This window comes from Thamnophis elegans, chromosome 4 (genome assembly GCF_009769535.1).
Source record: "Thamnophis elegans isolate rThaEle1 chromosome 4, rThaEle1.pri, whole genome shotgun sequence".
NCBI lineage: Eukaryota > Metazoa > Chordata > Lepidosauria > Squamata > Colubridae > Thamnophis > Thamnophis elegans.
Window position 1 is genome coordinate 75434784 of NC_045544.1, and position 24654 is coordinate 75459437.

The 24654-nt window shown below is 35.1% G+C and overlaps 1 protein-coding gene across 9 annotated transcripts in view; it reads left to right on the top strand.

Moving 5' to 3' along the window:
• Positions 1-24654, top strand: part of BIRC6 (baculoviral IAP repeat containing 6) — a 153109-nt gene that overhangs the window by 72357 nt on the left and 56098 nt on the right. For all 9 annotated transcript variants that reach the window (XM_032216649.1, XM_032216653.1, XM_032216657.1 and 6 more), the window contains 16 exons: positions 8-162; positions 1150-1276; positions 2452-2562; positions 4370-4503; positions 4810-4937; positions 9822-10384; positions 11640-11815; positions 12359-12455; positions 12816-13010; positions 15515-15715; positions 16854-17133; positions 18254-18510; positions 18784-18892; positions 19864-20085; positions 21574-22357; positions 22937-23080. In XM_032216649.1, the coding sequence (XP_032072540.1) occupies positions 8-162; positions 1150-1276; positions 2452-2562; positions 4370-4503; positions 4810-4937; positions 9822-10384; positions 11640-11815; positions 12359-12455; positions 12816-13010; positions 15515-15715; positions 16854-17133; positions 18254-18510; positions 18784-18892; positions 19864-20085; positions 21574-22357; positions 22937-23080 (3683 nt within the window). The remainder of the gene's footprint in view (positions 1-7; positions 163-1149; positions 1277-2451; positions 2563-4369; positions 4504-4809; positions 4938-9821; positions 10385-11639; positions 11816-12358; positions 12456-12815; positions 13011-15514; positions 15716-16853; positions 17134-18253; positions 18511-18783; positions 18893-19863; positions 20086-21573; positions 22358-22936; positions 23081-24654) is intronic.

Consider the following 24654-nt stretch of genomic DNA (forward strand, 5'->3'; position numbering starts at 1 on the left):
TTGCTAGTAACTCAGTCTCCTAGTGGAACAGATGATTCTTTGCTACATGGGTTGCACACTTCAAATCAAAACAATCAGTTTATTATCCAGTTGTCCTCCATTCCAGTGTTAAGCACATGCTTCAATAAACTATTTTCCATGTTACAAGTCCATCATGTTCAGGTACATAATTGTTGCCCTTGGTATTTGTAGAAAGTTCATATTCTGTGTTGGCATTTAGTATCAAGAAATATACACTTACTCGGCACTATATTTTACTGAGTTGACCCCTAGTCTGCTGTTTGTATTTTCACGTTGATGTTTCTAATAAAAGTATTTGACTCTGTCATATTTACCTTAATAAATATATTAGAAAATAAATAGATATGTATTTCCAAAACAGACATACATACAGACAGATGAATATTATTTATGATGTTTTTGCAAATTAAACAATATATTCTAAGGCTGAGATAATCCTTATAGGTAAAGTGCTAGTTAACAACAAAATATTAATAACATAATTTTAATTAAAAACTTTTTTATCATTTTTAAAAATATGCATGCATTTTTAGAGATCATGGCTCACATATTATATTAAAACATAATATAATACATTATTTAATGTAGGATCTATGAAGCCATGCACTGGTGCTTTAAACTGTAGCTTCGTGGGATGAGTTTGCACATAACATTCATTCAACGTATCTAGTTATAACATATATTTAAACTGATTTACAGTGTTACATTTTTATAATGTCCTCTTCTGGACTCTGATATTTTTTCATTAGTATATACAATTATGTTTTCAAAATAAGTATCTTCCTAAGTTTTCAAGTAAGCAACGGAACTTAGAAGAACAAAAGCAAATTATTAAGCTCCAATAAAAGAAACAAAAATATTCTCAGTAACAGTAAAACACGAGCAAACACTAATTTGGATGTTACATTGCTGCTTTGACAAACTGGTTATTATCTGCTTTTAGTAACCATACAAATTAAAATATAACAGAAATAATACAGTCTGCAACAGTAGTTTGTTAACCAAAGTAAAACTTGATGTTTGAAATCTTAATTGCAAGTTCTCAATTACATGATTATCTTGTTTTAAGTATGCCTTTTAGATATTTGCTAATATTTGTTGCTAACAGTTGTAATATTTGTTCTCTAGCTTGAGTCCCTACTACAGTTATGGCTCACGTTAAGCCTGAATTCTGGAACTTCTGGAACTAAAGACAACTGTTCTGACATTTTCTTATACAATGCCAACCGGACACCTGTCATTCCTTTAAATCAAGGTGAGTTGCATCACTGTCACTGCTGCATTGATCTAAATCAGTAGTTTTAAAAATACTGGGATTCTGTTGTATTCAGTATACTGTACTACAGTTAGTCCTTGACTTAACATCAGTTCAGTGACCTTTTGAAGTTAAAACGGCACTTTATGACTATTTTTCTTTTTAATTTTTTTTAATTTTGTTTGTGGCCTTCTGACAAGCAAAGTGAATAGGAAAGCCTCAACGATGTTACTAACGTAACTACTGCAGTGATTCACTTAACAAATGTAACAAGAAAGGTTGTAAAATGGGGCAAAACTCCATAATTGTCTCACTTATCAATATAAATTTTGGGCTCAATTGTGGTTGTAACTTGAGGACTATGTATGTATACACACATACACACACACACCCCTTTATATTTCATCTATCTAGACTGCTCATCTCCCCCAAAGATTTGGTGCCTGCTTTCTTCCATTTTTCTATCTCTAGGCGCTGTGCAATACACAGGTACAAGCTTGAGGGTTAGGAATATATTACTACTTCTTTTTATTAGTCTGTAAAGAAAAAGAGCAATAATACTTATCCTAGGGTCAGTTGACTAATTCAGTCATTAATATGCCGTATGCTCATTACCTAAGTAAGACAACAAATGCTGCTTCATATATTATCAAATTCTTGCACGGATGTCCAACATTGAATTTGTTTTTGTGTTGGAAATTGCTTGATTTCTGCGTGCAGATCTTGACATATTCTGAACTGACAACATGTAAAATGATCCAAAGTAGTGTGGCTGTAGACAGTTCTATGACAGCAACTCTGTTAATTGCTGTGGATACAGGAATAAGACCGCTACCAATAAATAAGTAAAAGTCTTGGTCTTCGTTTCAACAGAGAGGAAACATAGAAGCTAAAGCAAAACCAGAGTGTTATAATTTTTTTTTTTAATCTTGAATGCCGATGAAATTATCACAGTTTTTCCTGCCAGTTTCATGCATGTTATTCCTAAGTGATGTATGTAGTTCATTTACTAGCTTGGGAGATCCAAAGACTAAAGACTCTGGCATAATGATTTTTTTCCCCTTATCTAAAAAATGATCATTATTTAACCTTTTCAAATAATTCAACAATAATACCAAAAACTGCAACTTATGGTTGTGATATGCAATTTTTGATTTGTCTGGTTTTTTTTTCAGCATCAGTAACTAGCTTCCTGACTGTCTTGGCATGGTATCCTAATACCTTGCTGCGAACATGGTGCCTTGTACTTCACAGCCTAACTCTCATGACAAACATGCAGTTCAATTGTAAGTTCAAGTTAAGTTAGAAATGTAATTATCATTTTAAAAAATAGGAAATTTTGAAACACATTTTGACTAAAAGTAGTAGACACCAAAAATTGATGCCTCATTTTAATCAGTGTATTTGTTAAAATATCAGCATAAAATAAGAACCTCTTATATTAATTCAGTGTGTGGAACATGGTGAATTACTGATCAAATGAATCTAGATTTCAATTCACAGCATACTAGATCATTACATTAAATATGCTTTGTGTAGACAAGGGCTGTCAAACTCTCGGCCTGCAGGCCGGATGCGTGCTGGCCACACCCAGTTTAGCAAAGGGTAAAAAAGTCCTGATAATGTCATGTGACACCGCTGTGACAACATGGGTTTGACACCCCTGGTGTAGGCCATATCAACTTCATAAGGTTATACTGAATAAATAGTGGATAGCAATAACTGGATAGGTAATATCTCCATTAGCAGCAGTATGCCTGAAAATACCTTTCATGCGTCCAGCATCTAATTTTAATTTTTAAAAATCTGTTCTTAAAAAGAAATTGAAAAATTTACATACCTGAAAGAAAAGATCAATTTCTAAATGCATTTATTAGGAGTGTATGACTATTTGGGGTTCAAAACAGTTGTTTCGAGTTTAAAATGTTCTGCCTTAAGCAAAAAATGTTTCCATACGGTTCTAGTCTGAAATGTATTAACTTTGCAATAATTCTGTTTTAAATTCAGATTGAGTCCAAACACTTAAGAAAGGGCTAGGGCATTTCCAATGAAGTCAGAACAGCTGTTTCCAGCCCAAAATACAGATTATGGATTTGAAACAAAGTATTTCTGAGAATTCAAAACATTTTTAGCTTGATACATTTTGCAGATAACTGACATTTATTAGCATAGGCTGCATAAGCATTCTTAGCAAGTAAAAACTGGATGGATATAGATTCCTGCTTGTGCGGTATGGCTACCTATACGGAAAAGGAAGACAATTAAAGTGGAATAGTCATATATATCCTTAGGTCTATTGTATCTTCTGGTATATGTGTATTTTGTGAATATGTACAACCCAATACTTCGTTAAAGACTTGCTCATAGTATGAGCCGAGGTGGCACAGTGGTTAGGGTGCAGTACTGCAGGCCACTTTAGCTGACTGCTATCTGCAGTTCAGCGGTTCAAATCTCACCGGCTCAAGGTTGACAGCCTTCCATCCTTCCGAGGTGGGTGAAATGAGGACCCAGACTGTGGGGGTGATATGCTGACTCTGTAAACCACTTAGAGAGGGCTGAAAGCCCTATGAAGCGATATATAAGTCTAACTGCTATTGCTATTGCTATTTTGTGAGAATATCTGTAAGCATCCATGATTCCAAATTCAGTTAGCCCCAAAGATCTACTGTTTATTCCCAGTTTTGATAATGTTGATAAATAATCTTGATAAATATAACTGTTGCTCCTCCTACATGTATTCCCCCATACAGCTTGGCTGCTTGAAACTGGTGGCCCTTCTTTTGTTTTGAAAGTGGCAGATGGAGCTATGAAAGAAATTTGATACCTTATGGTATTTAAGACATTCACCAAGGCAACTAGAGATCAGGGTCCCTTTTAAATAACAGAATGAAATTCCTACCTTATTAATCCTCCTGGCATTTAGGAATGTATTCAGGTACTGCCTAGAACATGCAAATTAATTCTGATAGTTAGAAAGGAATGTATTTTAAAATTTAGAATTTCAGAACACTTTATATATAGAATGAATATTTCAGAGTCATAGGTACTATAATTTAGGCTGAAGAAAAACCAAACTTTTTATTTGTCTTACAGCTGGTTCTAGTAGTGCCATTACATCTCAGGAAAGTACTGCCCAGCTACTGGTATCAGATCCTAATCTTATTCATATTTTAGTGAAGTTTCTTTCTGGAACAAATCCCCATGGAACAAATCAACATAGTCCACAGGTAATATTTTTTATTCATATTAATTTTGTTTGCTGATTTGATTTATATACCATCTTCATTTTTGTACTATTTGGGTAGTCAGTTGAAAGCATGTATAGATAAATGTTAATCATTTAAGAGAAATAATATGAGTATTCAAACCTACCAATTAATATTGCAGTTTTAAATGTGTATATGTAGATCTCTCTTCTCTTGAAATTGGAATGGAATGCAATGTTAATTGCATTAAATAGTTTAATCACAAACAATTTCAGACAATGTAGTTATTCAGAATGTAATGCAAATACTTCTTTAAATCTATTTCAGGTTGGCCCAACAGCCACCCAAGCTATGCAAGAATTCCTTACTCGTTTACAAGTGCATCTTTCTTCGGCATGCCCTCAGATGTTCAGTGAATTTTTATTAAAGTTGATACATATTCTTTCAATTGAGAGGTAATGTTTATTATAAATACCAAAATTTATAGTTTTGGACTATAGAAACATTGCATATGTTTATTTTTAGAATTTGTCAATTTTCAGCAAATGGATATTAAATTACCATGTTTCTGATTTGTTAAACATATTAAAACTATTCCTGGAAGCAAGAATTGAGGAGGGGGAAAGTTTTATCAGAATTTATAATTTATAGGTATAGGAATTTATAAAAATAAACCCTAACCATAATTATTTTGGACCATGCAAAGTAAAACTAAAAGCCATCAGCATGAAATTCTGTTGGCAAGCCAAGAGAATGATTAAAATAAAATAAAAATCCAACAGGAGCAATACCTATAAACAATAAAGATGATATCTAAGATCATGGAAGTTATTTAGTGATGCATTGTTGTCTTTGAAGTTTACAATAAAAATGAGCAATGGTTCAGAAAATGAATCAGAAACTAAGTGTATGCAAACAAAGGAAAGGGTTGCTTCACAAACCATGTTGTCTCAGGCACCCCTGCTTTATAGAGAGCTCCTTAGTTTGGTGGGCTTGTTTCCCTAACCAATCCTTCGTTGCAATAATACTAAAATCCCATCAACATTGCTGATCTTTGAATCAATACAAAACAATAAAATAGCAGAGTTGGAAGGGACCTTGGAGGTCTTCTAGTCCAACCCCCTGCCTAGGCAGGAAACCCTATACCATTTCAGACAGATGGCTATCCAATATCTTCTTAAAGACTTCCAGTGTTGGGGCATTCACAACTTCTGGAGGCAAGCTGTTCCACTGATTAATTGTTCTAACTGTCAGGAAATTTCTCCTCGGTTCTAGGTTGCTTCTCTCCTTGATTAGTTTCCACCCATTGCTTCTTGTTCTGCCCTCTGGTGCCTTGGAGAATAGTTTGACTCCCTCTTCTTTGTGGCAACTCCTGAGATATTGGAACACTGCTATCATGTCTCCCCTAGTTTTTCTTTCTCTTAAACTAGACATACTCAGTTCCTGCAACCGTTCTTCATATGTTTTAGTCTCCAGTCCCCTAATCATCTTTGTTGCTCTTCTCTGCATTCTTTCCAGAGTCTCCACATCTTTTCTCTATCGTGGCGACCAAAACTGAATGCAGTATTCCACGTGTGGCCTTATCAAGGCATTATAAAGTGGTATTAGCACTACACGTGATCTTGATTCTATCTCTCTATTTATGCAGCCTAGAACTGTGTTGGCTTTTTTGGCAGCTGCTGCACACTGCTGACTCATATTTAAATGGTTGTCCACTAGGACTCCAAGATCCCTTTCACAGTTACTACTATTGAGCAAGGTATCACCTATACTATACCTGTGCATTTCTTTTTCGTTGCCTAAATATAGAACCTTACTCTTTTCACCATTGAATTTCATTTTATTAGATAGTGCCCAATGTTCAAGTTTGTCAAGATCCTTCTGTATCTTGAGCCTATCTTCTGGAGTGTTGGCTATTCCTGCCAGCTTGGTGTCATCTGCAAATTTGATGACTTCCCCATTTATTCCCTCATCCAAATCATTGATGAAGATGTTGAAGAGTACTGGGCCTAAAACAGAGCCTTGGGGTACTCCACTGCATACTTTCCTCCATGTAGATGCCGTTCCATTGAGGACTACACGTTGAGTGCAATTGGTCAGCCAGTTACGAATCCATCTGGTGGTGATGCTGTCTAACCTACATTCTTCTACTTTATCTAGTACTAGGTTATGGTCTACCTTATCAAATGCCTTACTGAAGTCCAAGTAAACTATATCGACAGCATTCCTCTGATCCACTAATTTGTGTTACATTATCAAAGAATGCAATAAGATTAGTCTGGCATGGTCTGTTTTTGAAAAACCCATGTTGGCTTTTGACTATTACTTTGTTTGCTTCTGGGTGTTTGCTACTTCGTTGCTTGATTATTTTTTCCAGAATCTTCCCTGGTATTGAGGTCAGGCTGATAGGTCTGTAGTTTCCTGGATCTATTTTTTTTTCTTTTTTTGAAGATGGGAACCACATCAGTTCTTTTCCAGTCTTCTGGTAGTTCCCCAGTGTTCCAGGATTTCTGAAAGATATAATTCAGTGGTTCTGAGATCTTGTCTGCCAGTTCCTTCAGAACCCTGGGGTGTAATCTATCCGGTCCTGGTGATTTGAACTCATCTAGGGTAGACAGATGCTCACTTACTGTTTTCTTTCCTATTTCAGTTTGTGTTCCTAATCTGATTTTTGTGGTGCTGTTTTTGATAGATTGGACTGTTTTATCCCTTTGTGTAAAGACAGATGCAAAACATGAGATAAATAGTTCTGCTTTCTCTCTGTTGCTTGTCACTGTCTTGCCACGTTCTCCTAGCAATGGACCAATTGTTTCCTTAACATTTTTCTTGTTTTTAACATGTTGGAAGAAGCTTTTTTTATTAATTTTTACTTTCGTGGCAAGCCTTTCTTCATTGTGAGCCTTAGCTTTCCTCATTTCATCTTTACAGGCTTGGGCTATTTGCTGATATTCTGCCTTAGTTATGTCCCCCTCTTTCCACTTTTTAGACTTATCTTTTTTGTCTTTCAGTTTGTCAAAGAGTTCTTTATGCAGCCATGCTGGTTTCTTTTGGGAGCTGTTATTTTTCTTCTTCATTTGTATTGTGCTAGACTAAGCTTTTGTAATCTCATTTTTCAAAATTTCCCAAGCTTCTTGAGTTGTTTTCCCCTTGAGGATTCTCATCTAAATTTATTGAAATTAGCTTTCTTAAAGTCCAAGACTCTAGTTTGACTTTGTTCTACTACTTGTGTTTGCATAATGTTGAATTCCAATATTGCATGGTCACTTGCCCCCAGGGTTCCTGTGGCTTCAACACCTTCTATCATTTTCTCTCTGTTAGTGAGAATTAAGTCCAATATGGCCCTTGTTCCCTTCTCTACTTTTTGGGAAACAAAGTTGTCTGCTAGGTTTGTTAGGAACCTGTTGGATCTTCCACTTGGTGCAGAGTTTATTTCCCAGTTGATGTCAGGGTAGTTAAAATCTCCCATTACTGTTGTGGTGTGCTTCCTGCATACCTTAGTTATCTGACTAGCAAAAAGTTCATCTACTTCCTCTGCTTGGTTGGGTGGCCTGTAGTATAGACCTATGGCAATGTCATTTCCCCCCCAACCTTTAATATTGACCCAAATGCATTCAAGATAGTTCTCATCATTGTTGTGCTCTATTTCTATAGAGTTGTAGTTATTTCTTATATATAGTGCAACTCCACCTCCTCTTTTATTTGGTCTATTTCTTTTAAATAATTTAAATCCTTCTACCTGTATGTTCCATTTGTCGGTTTCATCCACCAAGTTTCTGTAATGGCAATAATATCGTATCTGCCCTCTTTTACTTGAATTTCTAATTCGCCCTGTTTATTCCTCATACTCTGTGGAATCATTTGTAGCAGCTGGGTGGGGGTATAAGCTTTTCATTAAGTGTAATGATGACCAGCATTTTGGGCTTAGTGAGTTCTATTAACTGCCATAGAACTCTTCCCAGCTCCCATAAGGAGCTGGCTTAACCAAAGGCCTTCAAAAGTATTTATGGTTCAAAGAAACAAAAGAAGAAAATAATTTGAAGGAATGTATTATAAGACAAAGTTTGTTGCAAATTTGGAGTCTTCTGAGAATAAGGATAAATCCAAGGCTTTTATCATTAGCCATCACCATCATGTTTTTATACTTTAGATTGAGGGTAATTACAGCAAAAAAGATTTAATTACATTTGCTAATGTAGCGCATTCAGACTAAAAACACATCATGAATTTGTTAAGGAAGATAGGAATTTACCACAGTTAATGTATTTACAAATTGATGGAATAGTACAAAGTGACCTTAAGAAAGAAGGATGTGACTCTGAGAAAGATTACAGGATTTGAAACACTTAGAATCAAAATAAACTATTAGAATGTATTTATAAATAGTTATTGAAATATAACATAGAGACACAATAAAGTAAACATTCCTCATTGAAGTGAATGCAAAATGTTAAAGAAGTAATTGCAGCAGCAAAATGGAAGCATTAATAAAATCCATTCCAACCTATAATTCAGGGAAAAAATTGTATAAAATATATTATAGAAGGTATATAGGTAACATTGATTACCTAGGTGGACAAATTGTATAGTAAGTGCTGGAAATGTCACCATCAAAAAGGAACATTATATCATGTGATAGTCATGCAAATCTCAGGTGTATTAGAAATGAATCAAACATTATGATTTTAAAAAAAATAAATTTGAACGAAAACCACAAGCATGTTTAATAACAATATTTTTAAAAATATATAAATAAAAAGCATCATGATTTATTCAAATAGTAACAGCACAATATTACAATTTACAAAAGGTTGGTAAAATGAAATTTTGATGATGATACAAGATTGTGAGACCAAAATTCATAAATCTACAATAGAAAAACTAACAATATATTATTCATAAAATAATTAATTGAATGTAAACAAGATTGGTTCATTTATATATGATGTGCTACACAGCAAGACTAAATTATGTACTTGGAATATGTTTTTGGGGGGATCAAAAGATTAAGTAAAAATAATTGATCAAATAATTGTTACTTAAAATATAAGCAACACTCTCCAATGTTTAATGTTCAACATAAATCATAAATATTTACGTAATGGTTAGTGGTTGAAACATGGGATAAAAGGGGGAGTATGTGTTACTAAAACCTGTTTGTACTATTTTCTCTTATGTTTTATTCCTTATTTTTTTATTTTTGTGTCTTCTGATATTTATTTTTATTTCTATGCAGGTTTTTGGCTAGGCTTATATAATAAAATATACAATATGTATACCTGTATGTATTTTGATTTTTATCAGCCTAAATAACCCTAATTTTTATTTCCCTTTATTTCTAGGGGTGCTTTCCAGACTGGCCAGGGTCCACTGGATGCACAAGTGAAGCTTTTGGAATTTACCCTTGAGCAGAATTTTGAAGTCGTTTCAGTGAGCACCATTTCCGCTGTCATTGAATCCATCACATTTCTAGTGCACCATTACATTACATGTACCGACAAAGTGATGTCTCGTAGTGGTTCTGACAGTTCAGTGGGCGCTCGTGCATGTTTTGGAGGCCTCTTTGCTAATATCATCCGGCCAGGGGATGCCAAAGCAGTCTGTGGCGAGATGACGAGGGATCAGCTCATGTTTGATTTGCTCAAGTTGGTCAATATCCTGGTTCAGCTGCCTCTTTCAAGCAACAGAGAATATAGTGCTCGGGCTCAGGTGGCGAGTAGCACCATGGACAGTGTCTCTGATGAAGAAAAGGTTTCTGGTGGAAAAGATAGCAATGGAAACAGTGGGAACACTCAAGGCTCTACTGTCTATGTAGCTGACCTAGTCTTAGCAAACCAACAAATCATGAGTCAGATTCTGTCTGCTCTGGGCCAATGTAACAGCAGTGCTATGGCAATGATCATTGGTAGGTATTTTAATTATGCATGTATATAATTTTTGTATCCTGCTAAACCATCTCAAAAGATCAGAACAGCTTGTGTGCAATTCTTAGGTAATCCGTAATGCTGCCTGCTACCATTCCAGCTATGCCCATATTTAAATAAATTGGCTGTAAAGTTTTTCTTTGTAAGAATACTCTGTATTTCAAATATTTTTATATAACATGAATGAATGATCATGTGCGATCAAGACAATTTTTACTCCTAGCAACTACGGCGATGGATAAGCTGGAATAGCTCAGATAATATGACACATGTTTTTTATCCCTGAATTATTATGGATAACTCAGTATATTTTTCAGTGAACTAACAAAAGAATTGAAAATGACACAAATAAAAATCTCAGTGTTAAATCCTGTTCTTCCCACATACCAATCAATCTCAAGTTTTCCTTTAAAATTTATTTTGAAAAATGGAGAATGGTGTGCAATAATTGGAAAATATCCATGCCAAATTAGAAATATAATACAAATAATAGAATAAAATGCAGCAAAATAAATGTATTTAAGCAAAATAAAAAGAATTGAAACAGAAAAAGAAACTGAATAACATTTCTTCTAAAATGCTTTAGCAAACGTATATATTTATTTGTTAAATACAGATTCCACTTTTCCTCCCAAAACTCAAAAGGGCATATGTAGCATTTCATCCTTCAATGTATATCCATAATAACAACTTTGCTACTACCTGTGAAGTAACTTGAGCTGACCAACCTAAAGTCACCAGGGGAACCTCCATGGTTTCTAGTCAATTTGAATGTATTTCCCTATTCCTAATTCACCAGTTTAATCACCATACCATATTGTCTCTTAATTTGGCACTGGAAAGAGTGCAAAGTTTGTAGCAAGTAGTTGAAGAAGATAGATTTTGAGGGGGGAAAGGTTCCACTCTTGTGACAGTGTGAAGAACACAAAATGATCTACTGTTATTGCTATATTATATTATATTGCCCATTGAAACCTACAAATATCTACTGAAAATGATATTATAAATCAGCTTTTGCATTTTTGCTTTTGTCATTAACATGAATAATAGTGAAATATGAGTTTGTTAAACCTACTGTCTTATATGCTATTTGTCCTTCAACAAGAAACATGATCATTTTATATTACTTTTTTGGAAAGGGTTGAAAAGATCATCCTGATTTAAATGGATAATGCTATCGTAAATCATTCACTGTTTCCCAGTGCTTTCAGATTTATACACTTCTTTATATCCTAGGGGCCAGTGGTTTACATCTTACAAAGCATGAGAATTTTCATGGAGGATTGGATGCCATATCAGTTGGAGATGGATTATTTACTATACTAACAACACTCAGTAAAAAAGCTACAACAGTGCAAGTGATGCTTCAGCCAATTCTTACCTATATGGCCTGTGGGTATATGGGGAGACAAGTAAGTGTTCAAAGTATTATCTTGTAATTGATTTCTGATCCTCTCTCTCTCTCTAATAAAGACTTTGGGAAGTTGTTTGAACTGCTGATTACAGCCTTTTTTGTGTTATAAACTTGAACCTAATTAAATAGGGATCCACTGAAGAAGAGAAGCAATGAATGTTTAATCTAAATCTGGTCAGCTGACTTAGTTGCTCTTTTAGTTCTTTTCAGCCCAGCTATTAAACATGGAGGACTCATTGTTAAACTATAATGAGATGAAAATACTAACTGATACTTTACCGATATAAGCTGTAGACATTATTCTTTGCAATAGGTACAATGGGCATTGGCAGATTCGTTTCACTGCTCTTCAGTTTACTTCAAACTGAATTTTAGTTTCAGAAAAAAATGGGTGTTCAGATATTGTGAGAATTGTGTTCTTTCATTTATTTTAATTGTTTAAAATAAAAACGGAAACAAACAGAAAAATGGTAACTTATATAGCTAACTTATCAATTGATTATGTACGTCTAGGTAAATGTATATATTTTTTTTCCACTAGGGTTCTCTTGCCACTTGCCAGTTGTCTGAACCTTTGCTATGGTTCATTTTAAGAGTGCTGGATACCAGTGAGGCACTGAAAGCTTTTCATGATATGGGTAAGGTTCTTCTTTTCCATTTTCCATAAATATACTGAAATTACAATCAAAATTACAGTCAAAACATGTTTGCATCTGAACTAAAAGGCTCCTTGTGTACCCAGCCGTGAGTACTTCAGACTGAACTTTTGATCTAACAGTTTTTGACTATTAAGAGAACAGGAGAAAGGAAGGGAGCACATGAGGGAAAATAGTTGCTGGTCTCAAATATGGTTTAAATGAATTTTGAATATCTTCTCTTTGTGTAGGCATAATTTTTTCCAGATTTGTAATAAATTGTACTCGGCTTTTTGTCAAAACTGTTTAAATTGTAACCGATCATATTGTTATTCTCTTTCTGTTATTGACTTTCTTGCTTAGGAGGTGTTCAGCTCATTTGCAATAACATGGTGACCAGTACCAGAGCCATTGTAAACACAGCGAGAAGCATGGTTTCAACTATTATGAAATTCTTAGACTCTGGCCCTAGCAAGGCAACAGATGGTACTTTGAAAGCAAGAGTCCTAGCCTCTGAGCCTGATAATGCAGAAGGAATCCACAATTTTGCACCACTGGGTAAGTTACGTATCCCTATATATGATTTTGAAACACAGGAGAATAGAATGTTTTGGCAGATTTTGAGGAAAACTTAGATTTTGCAAAATAATATTAAATTACTAGAGAAAGCAGAAGGAATAACACCACCTGGTGGTGGAATACAATAGGCACAAAATGTTACATTAGTATAGAAAGGAGGACTGTGCAGGAAGTTGTTATGATTATTTCACATATCATGAAATAAGTTGTCTGAAATTCTGAGCAAGAATGTTCACCACAAAATTTTGCTATATATCATAGTTCCCAAAAGTTCCTAAAGCTATATATTATCTAGCCTTTGGCTAAGATTTGATATAGCAGAATAACAAATTTGGCAGGGACCTTGGAGGTCTTCTAGTCCAACCCCCTGTGCAAGCAGGAAACCCTATACCATACCAATCTCTTACACCAAGTAAAATATGGAGAGATTTACATTGTAACCGCTTCACCATTAAATTTAATTTATGTATGTTTTAGTTGTGTTCTAATAAATGTTACATTTAGAGTTTCAGTTGTATATCAGTTCTGATAAAAACATGATTTAAAGTCATTGCATTTAACCATAGCTTTTTGGAATTAAAATCACTAGAAAGATGTTCCTTGTTTCATTATAACTAAAAAAATGTAAACACTTTAGCATTTAAAAAAAAAATTCTTTTCTCACAGTGAAGAGATGCTTTTCGGTTCAGAAACTTCAGATGTGATAATCATTAGCAATAATCTATCTTTGCAAATACTTTTGGAAAGTAATATGTTTTTGTAAAACCTGTTTAGTGTCTCACCAACACCACTGTAAAAAACTTTCCAGAGACTTGTGGTTCAAATTTATATCAAGCATTTTTTATTGTTTAATGGTATCCTTAAATATGACAGCAGACTATGTAATAAGATGCTTTGTCTTCCCCCAAGATCACAGATATTTCTCTGACAGTATGAAGCAGATTGAAAATTAAGAACTTCTATTTAGGCTATTCACAATTTATAAACATTTGTATTAAGTTTCTGTCTTTCTTGCTCTCTCCGTGGAAATATATAGAAATTGTCTGTTGTTATGAGGAATGGATCTACTATTGTGGCAATTTCTGTCAACTAATAAGGGCAAAGATCATGTGACATATATTTTTATCCTAGGCTTGATGCCAGGGAACTCCACTCCAAATCTTCCTTACCTTTCACCCAAGACATCATTTTTTTTTGACAGCTATCTTCTTTAATATCTTCCTTTCTCCAGAATGGCCACAAAATCAAGTTTACACTTTCTCATTACTCTTTCTCTCTTACACTACTTTCTTAGTTCCACAGACAATTACTTCCAGCAGAAACAAGATAGTAGATACTTAACCTGTTGGACACTTTGTAGGCCTATATCAGTGATGGCCAACCTTTTTGGCACTGAGTGCCAAAACCAGAACATTTGCATGCCGGAGTGCAGGAAACCTAAAGACAAGATGGCCGCTGCGCATGCGCCAGCCAACTAGTCTTTGGGTTTCCAGTGTGCGCATGCACGCTGCTGGTCTTTGCATGCACTGGAGCACCAAAAACCCAAAGACCAGCTGGCCGTTGCACATGCACGCGCTGGCCAGCTGGTCTTCAGGTTTCCAATGGTTCTGCATGCACAAAGACCAGCTGGTCAGTGAGCATGCGCGCACTGGAAACTGGAACAGCAGTGGTGACGGCATGCGTGCCCACAGAGAGGGCTCTGTGTGCCACCTCTGGTCATAGATTCGCCATCACTGGCCTATATATTCTGCCAAAGACCATTATCAATTAAATTTCTGATAGATGGTCTTATGACAACCCTCCTTTCTAAAGTAGAGGCTTTTCCTTAGAGACTTGGATGAAAGATACCAGGAGAGCTTACTTGAAGAGTGTCATTAATTACAGTATATCAATTTTGGATAGAGATCAGTCTTCAAAATTAAATTTTAAAATCTCCTCCTTTACAATAGAGGTGGGCCATTCTTTCTCTAAGTGTTCATCAGTTACCATTTCATTTATTCTGGAGAATAGATTATAGAGAATTAGCCATTCTCATTCTTGCTGCCTGATTTGATCAACAGTGTATCTTTCTACTATGCATGTACTCAAACTCAGCCACAGTCAATACTTGGAAGGATACAATGTAAATGCACAAAGCCTAAAGTAAATATCTAAATTACGTTATCTCTGCCAATCTAAGCAAAAAAGTTAAGCCTTATGATGCCTTTTTCACACCAAGTCAGAAGGAACCTTCACATGAACTGTGTAGCATTCTCTGAAATACTGAACTGAAATACTCCGTGATTGACATCACACGTATAATATTTATTTGTTCTAGTTGCATATAAAGAACAGTGAGTAAAATGTATGTAGCCACAAATGGAGTTCAACTGCTTGCCCATAGACAACACACATACGATTTTTTTCTCTTCTCTTTTGGATTTTGGATCGTTTTCAAGTTTATCTGGCATATTTTTTAAATTAATGGCAATTATTTATTTAAGGCTCAATTACCTCAAGTAGTCCTACAGCCCAGCCTGCTGAAGTATTGCTGCAGGCAACTCCACCACATCGAAGGGCTCGATCTGCCGCTTGGTCTTACATCTTTCTACCTGAGGAAGCCTGGTGTGACCTTACAATTCATCTCCCTGCTGCAGTGTTGCTAAAAGAAATACATATTCAGCCACATCTTGCCTCTCTTGCAAGTAGGTATCTTCACAATACCTCATTTGTTGTTGTACAGTAAAGAAAGTCTTTTGAAGTATTACTGTGAGAAAATAAGAGTGCTGTTAACACAATCTGATTCTAGGTTCCATCTTAAAGATTTTAAAACATGCTGGCTGTAGGCCAAATAATGTACAGTTTTACATCTATTGTAAAATTCATACTTGGAAGAAAGGATCTGACTTAAAAGAATTGACAAAGTTCTAGAAGCTAAAGTGGACAACTTTCAAAATTCTTACATTTATTATTAACATTATATAGAGCATAGAAAACAAATAAGAAATTAAAAGTCATAAAATAAAAACAAAAATAGCTATAAATAGTTTACATTGAAACTTGTCCACACCTTTCTGCCCTCCAATCCATCCATGTTTCTGCTATGTTTATACACTATACCATTTGAAATGTAAGTTTATTATCTTTTCTTAATTTGATGTTAGTTTTGGTTTTCTTGGAGAGAGAAACTCCTTACATTTAATAACTTCATTCATTGATGTATCTTTTTTAATTTGATCTACACATACCAGCTATTTCTCTATTGGTTTTGAGTAACTACCTTATTTGGCTCTCCCTTTCATTATAATTTTACCTACTTCCTCATTTTGAGAAGATTTCTACACTCGAATGTGTTAGTGCATGTAATCAATTGCAGATATTAATAGCAGCCATTTGTTTCAGATAATCTCAATACTTGTTTTTTAAAAAACTTAATATTTTATGTGTCAGTTTTGGAAGCCTGACATTAGGATTTATAATTCTGACATGAGGATTACAATTCCCTCTTCCCTTTGTTAGTTCCATAACCAACTGTTCCAGGTGCTATGAGTGTGTGCAGATATATGCCACAAGATTTCATTGTTTTACTTATACAATAGCATGTAGGCTTATATATCGCCCTATAATCCTTTGCAGCACTCTCTGAGTGGGTTACAATGTTAGCATTATTTGTATATTGCCCCAACAATCTGGGCTTTTGTTTTACCAATCTTGGAAAGATGGAAAGCTATTGCCATTCCATATGTGAATATTTGTATTTATTTCATGTTTTAAAGTAATGAAATTGATGTCTGTAAATTTTGTTCTACATATAAATATATATGAACATTCCTATCTCTACAGCATGCCCTTCTTCGGTATCTGTTGAAATAAGTGCAGATGGGGTGAACATGTTACCTTTGTCAACACCTGTTATCACAAGTGGTCTTACCTACATAAAAATACAGCTTGTGAAAGCTGAAGTTGCCTCAGCTGTGTGTCTTCGCCTTCATCGCCCACGGGATGCTAGTACATTAGGACTATCTCAGATTAAACTACTTGGACTCACTGCCTTTGGTAACACTTCGTCTGCAACAGTCAATAATCCATTCCTTCCTTCTGAAGACCAGGTATCTAAAACAAGGTATGTTTTATTAGTAGCAATATCAGATTAATTCATTTTCCTATATGAAAAAGTTTTGCTATGTTATAAGACTTAATGGATATTATTATTCATACTGTCCCTCAAGAAAAACCTCAGGCTTAGCAGGGGAGAGGGAATTGTGTGGCGTTATGTCGACTCACATTTCTCTAAATATAATTACAAGTATTACAATTGGGCTTAAAAATAGACTTCCAGTTGCAGTTTTTATACTGATTGCATCTGTTCCTGTAATGATATTTGAGAAAGACTAGGAGACAGAGCAAAGAGACTCTGCTAGAAACAAACAGATAAGAGACTGCATAGCCCACAATTGGATAAGTGGGTGGGGCAAGAAGCTGAGAAGTGATCCTCCCTAATTTCTCAGGCAGTAATGAAGATGGTAGACATAGTGTGTTTTCCGCCTTGCAAGATTCTGTTAATGTAGTTTTATAATAAAGTAGAAATAGCTTATAGATCTCCTGTCCGGTCTACCTAGTAAGGCTGACAGTCCCCTGTGGCGACTAGACTTCAACAAATATTTGAATTTTTTGAAGTTTGTTGGCTTAATATATAAGCCTTTAATGGTTATTGGCCCTCCTTTGTTCATTTTCTGAAATCTCTAATATCTTTTCCACTAATTAGATTTGTGGAATAACCGTAATTCATTTCTGTTCGGCAAGCATTGGATTATAAATTTAGGCCTCACAGACAATTTGGAAGGTATGAAGAATCAAACTTTTGACAAGCAAATTCAGAGGATATTATTTTATGCTCTGCACTTTTAAAATTTGGATGTTAGTTTCATACCATTCTTATTGTAATTCATACCAAGGTGGCCTACAACATAAACAATCCTAGACTGTAATTTTGATTTGAGGAGCTGTGAACAGGGTTAACCTAATCCTAACTTCTGAACTTCAAGTCTACATATCTCAAAGAGGGGTTTTCTTTCCAAAGAAATACTATAGTTATTTTCATATATTTTTAATAAATTGAATAAACCTGGAAAAGGGGGAGGGAGAACAGTACTTTTGGTTTTACACTCCAACTTACATAATAATTACGTTTTGTGTTGAAGTCAAGATGGCATCTGTTTAAATTGTACTTCTGTCTTTTCCAGCATTGGATGGTTAAGGCTGCTGCATCATTGCCTCACTCACATAAGTGATTTAGAAGGAATGATGGCTAGTGCTGCAGCACCTACTGCCAACCTGTTGCAGACCTGTGCTGCTCTCCTGATGTCACCATACTGTGGCATGCATTCTCCAAATATTGAGGCTGTGCTTGTAAAAATTGGACTTCAGTCCACTAAAATAGGCCTCAAGCTAATTGACATTCTTTTAAGAAATTGTTCTGCCTCTGGGAGTGACCCTACAGGTAAGAGAATAGTTTGATCTCTTTCTAGTTTTAAGCTTGGGGAGACTTCCGCTCACAAAAAGAAAGTTGTATTAGTAGATTATCATGCATTTACATATAGTGAGTTTTGAAAATCTGGTAGCTATGTTTTCAAACTGTAATTATCATGAGTAGAAACATGGCAAAACATTGTTTTTCTTAAATAAAATTATTAAAATATTTTGGCAGACCAGTGAATTATATGTGCATCTTCCTTAGTGTTTTGTTTTGTTTTTACTTTATTTATATGAGAAGATTTGAATAGCCCGTTACTTTTTGGAAGATTAAATGGCCTGTCTTCTGACTCCACAATTGACATTCTCTATCAGCTTGGGACAACTCAGGACCCTGGAACAAAAGAAAGGTAAATATTTTATTTTTAAATAGATATACAAATTTAAGATCTATAGATTTTATCCTTCCTTCCTTCTTCACAAACGTATCTCTGTGATCTAATTTGGCTGTAACTATCAAATTTGGCATTTGCGAATTAGAACAAGATTTGCTTTTACTCGGCAGTATAGATAGCATCCTCCTTTTTAACTTTGACTTTCTTGTCAATAAAATAAAGTATACTAAAGTCCCAAATGTTAGGAATGGATAAACCCTGTGAGGGCAACCTGTATGTGTGAATCACTGAACATAAAGACAAGATATAAAAGCCAGAACAAATTGATTTAAGGCATTTGTGATATTGTTTGATTGTTGCAAGATGCTCAGAGTCATTAAAAGTCAGGCACCTTACAAGTTTAATAAATTGTGGTTGGTCACACAGTCAGACAGATGTTTAGAATGGATTTGATATGTTTATCCACCTATGAAGTCTTCCCCAAGAACCTAGAATAAGCAGACACTTATTGAATTATTTTGAAATAATTTTTAGTTTGAGATTATTTTTAGCTTGTGTGCTGGTTTAAAATTTGTTTTTTCTCCTATATTCATATTTTCTCAAAACTGTTTCACAGTATTGTTACTATGTATTGCTGTTGCAGTTTTTTTGTGTTTTTGTTTTTTTCTATGTGTGTCACCAAGAGTCATTTTGATAACGGCTGCATAGAAATAGATTCAATAAATATACCTTAAAGGGCTCCTACCCTCATAGCCTTCCAGAAAGCTGTGAAAACTTGTCAGTTATCCCAGATATTAGACTAGAATGGGGAGGAACTGATGGATATTAGGCCACTATGGTGGGAATGTCTGAGGGATATTACTGTTTAAATTGTTTTTCTGGTGAGCTACTTAGGATTATTATATATAAGACAGGTGGCCATGTAAGTTTTACAAATAAATAAATATACCTACCATATGCCTTCTTAATGTATTTCCATCTTCTAGAATTCAAGCTTTGTTGAAGTGGGTCAGTGATTCTGCAAGAGTTGCAGCCATGAAAAAAAGTGGCCGAGTTAACTATGTCTGTCCAAACAGTTCAACAAGAGAATATGGTCTTCTCATGCCGTCTCCTTCACATTTGCATTGTGTAGCAGCAATTTTATGGCATAGCTACGAATTGCTTGTGGAATATGACTTGCCAGCATTGTTGAACAGAGAACTCTTTGAGTAAGTAGCCAATGCATTAGTTTTACTAAGTGATAGAGGTCTGAACTAGAATTTCTCTGCAGTGCTTGAGCGCCACAAACACTCAAGTACTTAAACATAAATTGCTGATGTAATAAAACTGTATTCAGAAAAAATGGCTTTCTCAATGAGACTTCCAATCCTTTGCTCTTTTTATGTGTAGGTTTTACTGATTTTTTTCATACGTTTTTGACAAAAAGATGGTACAAGTAGTCCTCAACTTACAACCATTTGTTTAGCAACTATTCAAAGTTGTATGTCACTTTGTTCAATAGTACTGAACAAAGTGACATACAACCATTTTTCACATTTGTTGCCATTGCAGTATCCCCATGGTCTCGTGATCAATTTGGATGCTTGGCAACTGGCATATATTTATGACCATTGCAGTGTCCCGAGGTCATGTGATCAACTTTTGCGACCTTTTGACAATATCAATAAGGAAGCCAGATTCACTTAACAACCATGTTACTAATTTAATAACTATGGCAAGAAAGGTCATAAAATGGGGCAAAACTAAGTTAACTTTTCCTTAGCAACAGAAACTTTGGACTCAATTGTTGTCATAAATCGAGGACTCCCTGTACTATAATTTTTTTTTTTAAAAATGCCCAAAGCTGTCTGTTACAATGATTATCATTCAGAAATATGGACCTAGTTTCCCATATACATTCATAATCTAATAGGATTTTCCTGTTTGCTTGGACAAATGTCTATATCTCTTGTGGAAGAGTCTTTTCAATTTTCACTTAAAATGTGGGTATTTTCCAAGATGCAGTAAATGCTTTGATTCTGTACTAGTACAAGCCAGTGGCAAAGGTTGTATAAGTACAATTCTAGAACAAGTCTATTTACCTACAAAAACATGCTTTTCTTAGGAAATGTTAATTTCAGAATTTCAGTTTAGACATTTACTGCTCCTAATTGGCAGGCCCAGTCCCTCTTAAGGCAGTAATTTATTTTGTGGCATAAAAAATATAAGAAACTTAACTGTACAAATATTTTCAGTAAACCCCAAGTCCTGAATAGAAATAGGATGGCTTGGCCTGAATACTCAGTATCTTTAGATAATGGAGAAGGAATCTGCGACAATCAAGGTCTGTAGCTAAACCGCAGAAAAACTTCATCAAATTTATAGTTCCAGAGCCTCAAAGCAATGTAAATTGGAGAAAATAATACTTTGAGGAAAAAAAGAATTTGTGTGAAAAATATCTGAAATATCAGATTTAATTGATTTTATATCTCCCTTTTTATTTGCTGGCATAAGCATTTTAGAAATTTCTTGTGGTGTTCTTCAACTATTATGGCAAACCAGTAGCTATTGGCTTCAGTAACTTCCCTAGTGACTCAAAATCCATATTATCAATACTTAGTCCTGCAGTCTGCTTTAAATAGAATGATTGAATTTAAGACTAACTTATGTGTCGTTAATATATATGGTTTTCTAATTAGGTTTTTATTTCTCCTTAGGTCTCTGTTTAATTGGTCCATGTCTCTTCCGTGCAATGTGGTTTTGAAGAAAGCTGTTGACAGTCTCCTTTGTTCTATGTGCCATATTCATCCAAGTTATTTTTCCTTACTCATGGGGTGGATGGGTATTACTCCTCCCCCTATCCAGTTGCAACACAGACTGTCCATGACAGATGACAGCAAAAAACAGGATCTTACTTCGTCTTTAACAGATGACTCTAAAAATGCACAAGCTCCCCTTGCACTAACTGAATCGCACTTGGCCACTCTTGCTGCCTCATCACAGTCTCCTGAAGCTATTAAACAGTTATTGGACTCAGGGTTGCCCTCCCTCCTTGTAAGAAGCCTTGCAAGTTTTTGCTTTAACCATACTTCTGCCTCTGATTTCAGTACTCCAACAACAGACAATTCCCAAGATAGGATCAGAAGACACCACATTCCGCAGCACTTTCATAAAATGCCCATCACAGCAGATTTAGTTGCTCCTGTACTCAGATTCTTGACAGACGTTGGAAACAGCAACCTTATGAAGGACTGGTTAGGTGGCTCTGAAGTCAATCCACTATGGACAGCACTTTTGTTTCTACTCTGCCATTCTGGTGCTACTTCTGGAGGACATGCTGCAGCACCACAACAACAGAATAGTGCTAGACCTACTTTGCTTACTTCAGCTTCAGGAACAGGACTGACTACTCAGCAGAGAACAGCAATTGAAAATGCTACCGTTGCGTTTTTCTTGCAGTGTATTTCTTGCCATCCTAATAATCAAAGATTGATGGCTCAGGTAATCTGAATAGTCGATGTAGCATAAAATATCACTTTAGCTAGATTTGAAGGACTGGTTGAGAGCAGCTTTTTCTGAGAATTCCTTATGGTATGGCTAACTCTTCTATTCTGGCACCTATGATGAGATCAGAATTCAGTAAATGTGATACAGAACAACACAGTAACCTTACAGAATAAAGATCTTGGAACTGCTGAGATTCTTATGCATGAGAATCTTATTCTTATTCTTGCCATGTATAACATGGCAAGCAACTTCAAGAACAGACGTAGCAATAGCAAATTTTACTACAGATCAGAATGGGTTCTAGCTGTGTTAGGGATCGAGTATGGTCTGTTTCAAGGTCTAGGCACTAGGTAGGGTTGGAATAGCCCATTCCAACAATGGAATGTGAGTTTAGTGAAGTTCCTGTAGGTATAGTCTGAAGTACCTGATTTAAGAGTTATAAAGGGGAAAAATTGGTGAAACCGATAGTTCAACAAATGTATGCCCTATTGTAGATACAACTAAGTAAATATTCATAATTATAGCTCATGAATACATAATTCGGTCTGAAATTTTTTCTCCATTCCTTCATAGGTTCTTTGTGAACTCTTCCATTCCTCTCCTCAAAGAAGCAATCTCCCAACATCTGGAAATATTTCAGGGTTTATTAGAAGGCTTTTTTTGCAGCTGATGCTGGAGGATGAAAAAGTGACAATGTTTCTTCAGTCACCTTGCCCAGTAAGTTTTCTCTCCACATTCACTGTACCACTATTACCTATCCTCTGTCAACCCAGCCATTGCTCATTGCTAAGTAAAACTCACAGTAGATACAAAAATAAAACTTCATCATATCAGTTTCTACTAAAAAGGAAATATTAAAATATATTTTTCCAGCCCTGATGGTATAGATTAGCCTTGCCCAACCAGTAACTACATATTACACAGTTCTTTTACAATATACATAGTTATTCTAAATTTATTCATAATTATTAATTCTGTAAATTATCCATATGCATAATCCTGTTCTATATAATTTCTTATACTAAAATTTAGATAATAACCTTGAAATCATAAGGTGCAAAAGGGGAAGAGTGTATATGCTTCCCACATCTTGACAAATCCTATATTTTACCATCTGTTAATATTAATTATGCCTCAATTTCTAGTGTAATGCATTTCCATGTTAATTACTTAATCCAATTGCCATTCAATGCTCCTGAATAATGGGATCATCTCTTTTGCTTATATTCTTTGTTGTGTAGCGTGTTCCTTTCCTTTTCAAATAAAGAAGTTTAGAATATCCGTTTCATCTTGGTAGCTGTTCACTGTAAATCACAGTAATTAATCTGTTTCTGAAATTTTTTTTGTAGTCCTTTAATAGAAACAGTATGCCCTATTTCTTTTAATAACTCAAGGTCACAAAAACTATGCACAAAGATTCTGTGTGTTTCAGAATTATTAATTAGATAATGTGGCAAACAGGGTCCTGGACTCTTTGTTTAATTACTGTTTCAAAATAAAGTCTGGGAGTGGAATTCAGTTATACTGTACAAAATGATATTTTGAGAATGCTTTAATTTAGATATTTCTCATCTTGTTTGTAAGCTGTTGAAATACTCTGAATTAAATTGCGTTCTATAACTAGCATCCATTACAGCTTGTTTATGTATTTCATTTTTATTTATTTATACCTCACATAAATCAACTCTGATTGGCCTATAACAATAATATAAAAGAACAAATGCAAAAACATAAAATTCACATTAAGAGATAAATGTAAAAATGAATATATAACCCCTTAGGCAAAGAGTGGGTAAAAATGGCTGCTTTGGCAATGGAGCCATCTAAGCATGTCTCCTGTTCCCAGGCCTGATAAATATAATCAGGTCTTTAGAGATTTCCAGAATGACGGAAGGGATGGAGCTACGCCAGCTCAGCAGCAAGTCTTTTGTTCCTGTTATCTCTCTTCTGCCACTTGGCACATTGAGATGCTAGTGCCTGGAACCAAGTTGGACGAAGGTGGTGGTCTTTAGAGAGCTAGCCCTGAGTACCCCACAACTGTTTTTTTTATAAAGATCATTTGTTTTTTTTTGGGAGGGGGGGAAGTTCCTGGACAGGATACTCTTTCTATTGCTATTGGCAAATATCTCCAGTCCCAGGTTTCCCCAAAAAGAAAAATGTTATCTGATCAAAAGAACCAATTTCCCACTCCTCAGCCAGCCACTCCTCAAAAGAAACTTTAATGCTACCTTTCCCGAAAGCTTATCTTGTCCAGAAATCCTCAAAACAAAAGATCTTTAAAGAAAAAGGAA